The sequence below is a fragment of the Sinocyclocheilus grahami genome, unplaced genomic scaffold (assembly GCF_001515645.1).
Source record: "Sinocyclocheilus grahami isolate Dianchi unplaced genomic scaffold, SAMN03320097.WGS_v1.1 scaffold373.1, whole genome shotgun sequence".
NCBI classification, from domain to species: Eukaryota; Metazoa; Chordata; class Actinopteri; order Cypriniformes; family Cyprinidae; genus Sinocyclocheilus; species Sinocyclocheilus grahami.
This window is the reverse complement of record NW_015505552.1, coordinates 49,180-57,574: the sequence shown is the minus strand read 5'-3', so window position 1 is coordinate 57,574 and position 8,395 is coordinate 49,180. Positions and strand designations below refer to the sequence as shown.

The following is an 8,395-nucleotide window of genomic DNA, read 5'->3' as shown; positions in this document are numbered from 1 at the left end:
AGGGAGGGTGGTGTTGGTTGTCACTGAAAGAGAAAGCAAGTGAGGATGGGGGAGGGGTGCTGGATGGAGAAGCACAGGAGGGAGGGATGGAGAGAAAGAGACTGCACAAGCATTCATATATGTGTAGTGTGCATGAGGAAAGAGAAAATGATGTTATGCATGCAAGACTTCCTTGCTCACATCTCAGACAGAGCTGCTAATGTAGCACGCGTGCACAAGAAAAAAAAACATGTCATTTAGTTTGATTTAATTTCATAGGTCCAAAGACATTCCAGTGGCTAAATCTACAGCTGTTCAGGGTTGTTTGTTTGATGCTGAATAATTGAGAGCTTGCGCTATAAAAACAAAGCTGAAATACATGGTAAATTACTTATTTCCAGTCCACTTTCGATAAAAAAATTACACACTCACCCTCACATCCAATTCACTTAGCAACATCTTACAATAAATGCCTGAACAGAAAGTGAAGAAATTACCAGGTACATTGAAGGTGAATGCTGTGTATCTTTACCCAAAAGAGGGTAAGCAAATGCACACACAAACCTAAACTAAGAGAAGGTCTTGTTATATTTGTACAAAAATGTACAAATTAAAATTAAACTAACCTGAAAATATAGGAAAACTAAATAAAATTATAACAATAACAATGTCAAATTCAAATGTCAAAGCTGTTCAGTTCTTTGGCAATTCAATTTTATTTTGCTTCCGCACTGAAATATGACTGCTGTACATATAATATGACTAAATTTAAAGAGCTTCCATTGTCACAAATGCTTGTGTTATCCAAAATTTGAGTTTGTGAAGAGAGAATATAAAGATATAAAACTGAATAGTGTTTCTCACTGCAACAGAGATGATATAGAAATTATTGTAATCATTTTTAAAATTGGAATTGGAGAGGAGTAATTTTAGGAGTGCATGATTAAAATGTTTCATTTAAATATATAAATTATTTGATGTAGTAATTAACTATCAACCCTGAGTTCAGATGATACATAAACCAGGCACTTTTACACATTGGGCAGCTGCACAACACATACAACCTGATAGAAACCGTTCTCTGTGTTTGAATGACTGTTCACACAAAGATAGAGTTTATTTACTTCTAGCTTCCCGAAGTTGATATCTTTGGCTAGTTTAACAGACCCTATCCCTTCAAACATCTTCTCTGTCATGGACTCCTGCGATTTGGCCAGGGTGAGGTGGTATGTTGGGCATCGGGAATGGCGGTGTAGCCAGCCCTTCTCCTTGAAGGCTTCTTGGATAGGGGAATTCAGGCACTGGACATCGAACAGGGGTTGTGGGGCCACATGGAGAACAGTCCCATTAAAGTGCTTTAGTTTTGGGGTGAAAGACACAGAAATTGGGGGTTTGTGGGAGTTTCTGACTGTGGAACGCAGGAGCTCAGCAGCAGCGCTGACTTCCTCTGGGCCCTTCAGGACAAGTAAGGAAAGAGTGACGTGCAAAGTTGCAGGGTCCACCCATAGCGGCTCTGACTGAGGAAGCTGGGAGAGAACCTTTTTCTGAACGCGCTGAAAGGCCTGGAGAGCAGCGGGAGAGTCCACACGGAAGCAGATGAAGTGGGTGGCTTTGCGTGGTGGTGGACGGTTGGACCGAGGTTCTTGTGGCAAGGATGATACTGGCTCTGCTTCTGTACCCCTCTCTCCATCCCAGCTGTCCTTCCATTCTTCCACTATTTCAGTCTGTTCCTCTTTCGGCGCGATGGATAACTCCTCTGCCAACTGATTCAAATCTTCGGTAGCTGACATATTTTGGTCTTCTTGTGCAGATTCTTTTTGCAAAAGTAAAGTATCATCTTCAGCATTTTCGGTAAATGAGTGATCTACAGCATCTCCCAGTTCTTGTTTGTTTGTTTTAATTGCAGCTGCACCATCATCCTGTTCTTTAGAAAATTCAGTCGCTTGCTCTAGGCCATCTGCTGTGTTGGTGGTCTCTTCGTGTTGTTCAGTGTCAGCTAAATTGTCTGAGAATTTAATAATTCCAATATATTAAAATTAAAATACATAGTATTTTATTAAATGAATACTATAAAATTATTATATAAAATAATGCTGTTTATTATTGAATAACTATAATACTGAAATATTAAATTAAATATACAATTCATCAACTCAAACATTTTTCTATCATGAGTATATTTTTAATCAATTGAAATTCATTAGGATATATGTTTTGGGACATATAGTCTTAAAGGGGTCATATGATGCGATTTCAAGTTTTCCTTTCTCTTTGGTATTGAAGAAAAGGCTTCATTAAAATAATGAAATTCTTGAAAAGAAAACCTTCAATATAATCTTTTATTATTTTAATATTTTATTTTATTAGTCATATGGTAAGAGCAAAAAAAAATCCACACAGTTCAACCAACACACCAAAAAAAACAAAAAACAGAAATTATTAAACACAGAACTACTAATAATGTGGTTTAAAGTAGATGTTTAAATATTTGTCGTTTTCTTTATTGTGAACACTCTTTTATGGCATTGATGCAATAACCAATTTCCAATAAACAACACGTTTCCCAGCCAAAATAATACTGTCACTCACCTTGATGCTGATTCGCACCACCAAAAGGGGGCAAAATAGTCTGCCCTGTTGAACCGAACATCCTGTCAGTGCGACTGTCCCTATCCCACACTCGCTGGCCTTTGTAGCTGAAGTACTGGATCCTATGACGAGGGATAGACAGCTCCTCAGAGAAGTCACAGTCACAGACCTAATGAGGAACAGTGTTAAGGCTTATGACCATACAAGATATATGGTAATGAACCATATCAGTGCTGATGTAACAGACCTGAGTGTCCCAAGAGAATTCAGAGAATGGCCGTTCCAGCACCCCAAGGAAACGGTCCAGGTGACCGACTATAAAATCAGCTGGGTCCACTGAGGAGTCCCATATAATTCTGGAGATGACATCGTCGGCTGTACGCATGCGTGGCTTCTTCTTACACCCTGAGACAGAAAGGCATCTATTTGTAAACCTGAAGTATGAATTTGAAAGCTAAAGTACCTCTGCACTTCATTATTTCTATAAACACACCTTCCTTCTCATTCCTTATATGCTGCTTTTCTGCGTTTATCTGTTTTCTGTTTTTTTGGGTCTTGCTCTGCTTTTCTGTGACGGCTGTATCATCTTCCTCTGAGTGTGTGCTTTGAGGGACGTCAAGTACACTGTGAAGTCAGGAAAGAGCAATGCATTATTTATCCACTAAGCTTCAATGAACATTCCCAAGATCTAACAAATTTCACATATTTTACGGCAACTACAAGACACTGTGCCAACTGCTGTTGAAATGAAAATATCCAGATAATAAATCATGTCTAGCATGAGGTTAGTTCGCTAGTTGGGTCTCTACCATCCAGAGTGATTGACAGACCTGTGAGACAGTCGACATCTGTCTCCAAAATGACATCTGCCCAAGAGGAAGTGCTGACAAATGTTTAGGCTAGTTTCTTGTTTCATCTCATCTGGTACGATGGGAAAGGGAGGAAAAAGTCAAATAAATACATTCATGCACTGACTGATTACACAAGACAAAGTTAATCTATAACTACTGGGACAATAAAAGTTAAGCTCTCCCAGATTAGTTAAGGTAGACGTGATGTAGCGTAGTGTGAAGATGTAAATGGTGGTATTCAAAACAGGTACGTTTATGATGGACAAAATAAAAGTCTGAGGCAAATTTCTGTGCAGCATGTTTCAACACATGTCTTCAACTCCACCCACCACCCACACATTTACACACCTGTTGTGGCATAATAAACAAACCTATACTAACATTCAAAAGTTTGGGGTAGATAGGATTAAATAAAAATAAATTTATACTTTTATAAAGCAAGAACACATTATAACTTTTACACACTTTTATAGTGTTACAAAGGATTCCCATACTGAATAAATGCTGATCTTTTGAACCTTCTATTCATCAAAGAATCCTGAAAAAATGTATCACGGTTTCCACAAATATATTAAACAGCACAAAATTGAAAATAAGAAATGCTTCTTGAGCAGCAAATCAGCATAGCAGAATAATTTCTGAAGGATCATGTGACACTGGAAACTGGAATAATGGCTGCTAAAAATTTGGCTTTGCCATCACAGGAATAAATTACATTTTAAAATACATTAAAATAGAACATTTTAAATTGTAATAATATTTCATAATTATATGTTTTTCACTATACTTTTGATCAAATAAACTGCAGCATTGGTGAGCATAAGAGACCTCCTTCAAACATTAAAAATATCTTACCAACCCCAAACTTTGAAATGATAGTGTAGCCCTACATGTAATCTGCACAAATGGATACCTTCCTTGGAAGATAGGTACATACTATATCCTAAATCTCCCCATGTAACAACAAATGACAATTTGGGGGCTTCAACACAGCACAAATGTCCCTTTAGAAAGGTTTTCATTGAAAATAGCACAATAATGGCTTGTAAGTGCCCTTACTAGGACTACTGGTGTGGAAGCAGACTTCTCTTCATGAATTTTATATTCTCTACCCTGCACTTACAGTAAGCCTACAGCAATTTTGTACAAAACGAACCTATACTTGGCTAGAAATTATGGATAATTATATGAAAAGGCTTTTCACTGCCACCTTCAGGTCATTTGCATTATAGCCTCCACCTCTACAGTATTTGTTAAAGGCGGTGACCAAAGAGTTTTATTGTTATCAAATTAGATAACTTTGTACATTTCAGCACTACTTAAAATGACTAAATGATGTAAAAGACAAATGACTTACTAGCACTACAACTCATAAGCTGTGAAGAAAAACCTTTAGAATTAAAATACAGCTTTTTGTATTTAACATACTTAATGTATTGGTGACAATGTAACTCATTTAAGAGTAAATAAATGTCATATAAGTCTTACCTATGTGGATTTGTCTGTCAGAATCCTCTGTCAGGTTTTCCTCAGTTCTCGTTTCCTCACATGCCATATTTGACAGCTTCAACAGAGCTTCATTGAAACAAACAAGTTACATTTAGTGTCATTTAAAAGCCAACTTAAGCATAATCATTTTGCCATAGTGTACTGTAGTCGGTAAGACAAAAAGGAAATATTACGTAAAAACCATTTTGGCATAATAGGGGAGAGCATGAACCAGCCTACCTCAAGTCACAATGAATCCGAAAACTAGCTTCGAAGTTGACTGATTAGTGTTAATGTTAACATATACAAGATGACACCATCTGGTTCAAATGACTCATAGTTAGCCTACAAACTGCGCGAATGATTGATAAACAAATACATTACACACACTAATGAAACAATGTAAGTCAACAAAGTAACCTTCTGAAGATACTGTTTATATTGGATGTAACATTTACTGTACATTTTATAATATAGGTGTTTGTTTATTATAGTCAAACATTCTTACTGTGCTGCTAGGGCAATGTTCACAAAGGCCCCTTCCGGTGTTAAGGCGTCGGGTTCTTCTTTAGTTTTTTGGCGCATAACAATCTAAATGTATAGCGCCACTTACAGTACGTTGCAGTTGTGCAGTCATGCTATCTATTATCGTCAAAATGACTTATGAACATAACAAAAAGTCTTGGGGTTCTACTAGGTATTGTAGTTTTCGGCAAAATAATTATAAAAGTTCGACTAGTTTCCGCGAATCGGTTCTTTTAAACAGTTTGGTTCAATATCTTCACGTGGTCCTTTATATCCAAGCATATTCCACGCTCCATTTTCCTCTGAAGACACGTAGACGCATACTGCTGAGTATTACAGTTAGATGTTGTATTAACAATACATTTGATTGTACTTTAATTTGTCCCAGTTCAGTCTATTGAAGCCATGATTCCGCTCATAAAACATTAAGTGCCATTTGCGTTTACAATGAACTAAAATGCATTTCAATATTTCGCCGGAGAAAGGCTTTTTTGCATATCTCGAGTGAGCTGTTCATTTGAGAACCGCTCGGACCGTTTCATTATGAATTGTCAGCGATTCATTCAGATCAGTTCATTTGAATCATCAAAATGATTCAATTCTACAAAAGATTCGTTCATGGAACAAGGAGCGCTGTAAAGCATTCAGCGGATTACGGAAGCGATAAAAACAATTAAATCACTCGAAATAGCAAATGTGTACGTGGTGCCACCATGTAACTACAACAGAAAATCATATGAATTGATTATTTGGACTGTACCGTTGGCTATGCAGTGTGACAGACAAGAGCAGCTGTGTGAGTCACGCGCACGTTGTTGTGATCTAAGCGCGCGTGACTTCCCCATCACATGACACACAAGAAAGACTGAAAAGGATGGACCTAACAATGTAAACAAAATAAAAATTATCATCGTATTTCAGTGACGATTTAGTAAACCACATCGGTTAGGATATTGTACCATTTATGCTGACTAGAAATAAATTACATCGTTAGCAACATTGACAACCATGCAGAACCTGTAGACAGACAGTTGATATTGTGAAAACTCCATTGCAATGTCTTGTTCTGGTTAGTTTACTGGTACCAGTCGGCGCTATAGCTGTACCCAGCTGATAAAGGTAAGGCTATTGTATTTTCCTATATCTAATTTCCTTTTGCATTAAATTTTAGGCAAGGCACCACTTGTGAACTGAGTAACAATTTATATCACCATACTTCCCCAGTTAATTAATCGCAGTACATTATTTATATATTGTGTCTACATTTTGTATCACTTTGAACGTTATGTTGAAATGTGCAGATGCATTATGTAATTAAAAATGCGCATATACATGTATACATTTCTAGAAGAGAAATCTGAACATAGGATAAAGCCATTTTCAAAAATTGTTTCATTTGGTTGACGCTCTAGAGTTTAAAGTTTTCTACTGAGAGGATTTTGGATATTTCTTCTTTTTCACTCAATAAATTACAGAATACTGTCAACATTCAGGAAAAAACAAACTGTATTTTTAGGAATACAATTTTATATAAATCAGTCAAATGTAAAAAAATAAAAATAAAAAAAGTTTGGTTTATTTATAGTATCTCACAGAAGTGAGTACACCCCTCACATTTTTGTAAATATTTTATTATATCTTTTCATTTGACAACACTGAAGAAATGACACTTTGCTACAATGTAAAGTAGTGAGTGTACAGCTTGTATAACAGTGTAAATTTGCTGTGCCCTCAAAATAACTCAACACACAGCCATTAATGTCAAAATCGCTGGCCACAAAAGTGAGTACACCCCTAAGTGAAAATGTCCAAATTGGGCCCAAATAGCCAATTTCTCTCCCTGGTGTCATGTGACTCATTAGGCCACTAAGAAGTGATGTAAGCCGGTCGACAGCAACGTCATTTGTGCGCAGCGTTCAACAACAGAAACAAAGAACAACGTTAACAACAGGAGGATGGAGGACGCTGTGATTGGAGCTGTGTGTTTGTTGTGTCTCGCGGGTTTCACAGTGGACATGGAAAGTCGACATATACGTAAAGCGATTGAAAGAACGGAAAGGAGGACTAAGAATCTCCAACGACAACTGGCAGTGCTACATTTGCTACAAGTGCCTGCACTTCAGCGTCTGTCCATCTATCGCTGTTCTCCATACTTGCGAAATAAGTTGACAATGTTTACAGTATGTTTACACGGAGTTTTAAATCATGGCGGGTGAGGGCGTTTTCGTACACATTTGGCCAATCAATGTCTACTTACGTCACGATTAGTACCAGTTGTGCTGGTTAGACCCTGCTCCGGAGTAGGAGCTAATTTGGTTCTCAAAAAAGGCAGTCCGGTACTAAAATCACTCCCAGTTCCGGCGGTGCGAACACGGCGAAAAGTGGGTAGTTCCACAATTAGTTCTGGTACTATGAAAAGGTTCCTGCGGTGCGAAAGGCCCTATTAGTGTTACAAGGTTTCAGGTGTGAATGGGGAGCTGGTGTGTTACATTTGGTGTTATCGCTCTCACTCTCATACTGGTCACTGGAAGTTCAACATGGCACCTCATGGCAAAGAACTCTCTGAGGATCTAAAAAAAAAAATCGTTGCTCTACATAAAGATGGCGTAAGCTATAAGAAGATTGCCAAGACCCTGAAACTGAGCTGCAGCACGGTGGCCAAGACCATACAGTGGTTTAACAGGACAGGTTCCACTTAGAACAGGCCTCACCATGGTCAACCAAAGAAGTTAAGTGCACGTGCTCAGCGTCATATCCAGAGGTTGTGTTTGGGAAATAGACGTATGAGTGCTGCCAGCATTGCTGCAGAGGTTGAAGGGGTTGGGGGTCAGCCTGTCAGTGCTCAGACCATACGCCGCACACTGCATCAAATTGGTCTGCATGGCTGTCGTCCCAGAAGGAAGCCTCTTCTAAAGATGATGCACAAGAAAGCCCGCAAACAGTTTGCTGAAGACAAGCAGACT

At 38.1% G+C, this 8,395-nt stretch overlaps 2 protein-coding genes across 6 annotated transcripts in view; one reads left to right on the top strand and one right to left on the bottom strand.

The window, feature by feature from the left end:
• Positions 1-13: 13 nt before the first annotated feature.
• On the bottom strand, positions 14-6,365 carry LOC107549457 (leukocyte receptor cluster member 9-like). 4 transcript variants are annotated; one of them, XM_016230528.1, is made up of 7 exons: positions 6,193-6,365; positions 4,908-4,994; positions 3,399-3,489; positions 3,062-3,192; positions 2,816-2,973; positions 2,569-2,737; positions 14-1,984 (listed from the first exon to the last, which is right to left on the bottom strand). In XM_016230528.1, exons 1-7 carry the CDS (start codon positions 6,341-6,343, stop codon positions 1,011-1,013), a joined length of 1,761 nt encoding a protein of 586 aa, XP_016086014.1. In that variant the 5' UTR covers positions 6,344-6,365; the 3' UTR covers positions 14-1,010. The 4 variants fall into 4 exon arrangements, with proteins under 4 accessions (XP_016086014.1, XP_016086016.1, XP_016086017.1 ...); XM_016230530.1 differs by lacking the exon at positions 6,193-6,365 and adding an exon at positions 5,416-5,985; XM_016230531.1 differs by lacking the exon at positions 6,193-6,365 and adding an exon at positions 5,148-5,400.
• Positions 6,366-6,469: 104 nt separating this feature from the next.
• Positions 6,470-8,395, top strand: part of LOC107549459 (folliculin-like) — a 9,093-nt gene continuing 7,167 nt past the window's right edge. For both annotated transcript variants that reach the window (XM_016230538.1, XM_016230537.1), the window contains exon 1: positions 6,470-6,551. The gene's annotated coding sequence lies outside the window, so the exon portion shown is untranslated. The remainder of the gene's footprint in view (positions 6,552-8,395) is intronic.

Excerpts from the sequence above, each read along its gene's own strand:
- LOC107549457 (XM_016230528.1), bottom strand. The coding sequence starts at position 6,343 with ATGATAATTTTTATTTTGTTTACATTGTTAGGTCCATCCTTTTCAGTC. Across the intron at positions 2,974-3,061 it reads TATAAGGAATGAGAAGGAAG|GGTGTAAGAAGAAGCCACGC; the intron begins GTGTGTTTATAG and ends TTTCTGTCTCAG. Across the intron at positions 2,738-2,815 it reads AATTCTCTTGGGACACTCAG|GTCTGTGACTGTGACTTCTC; the intron begins GTCTGTTACATC and ends GTTCCTCATTAG.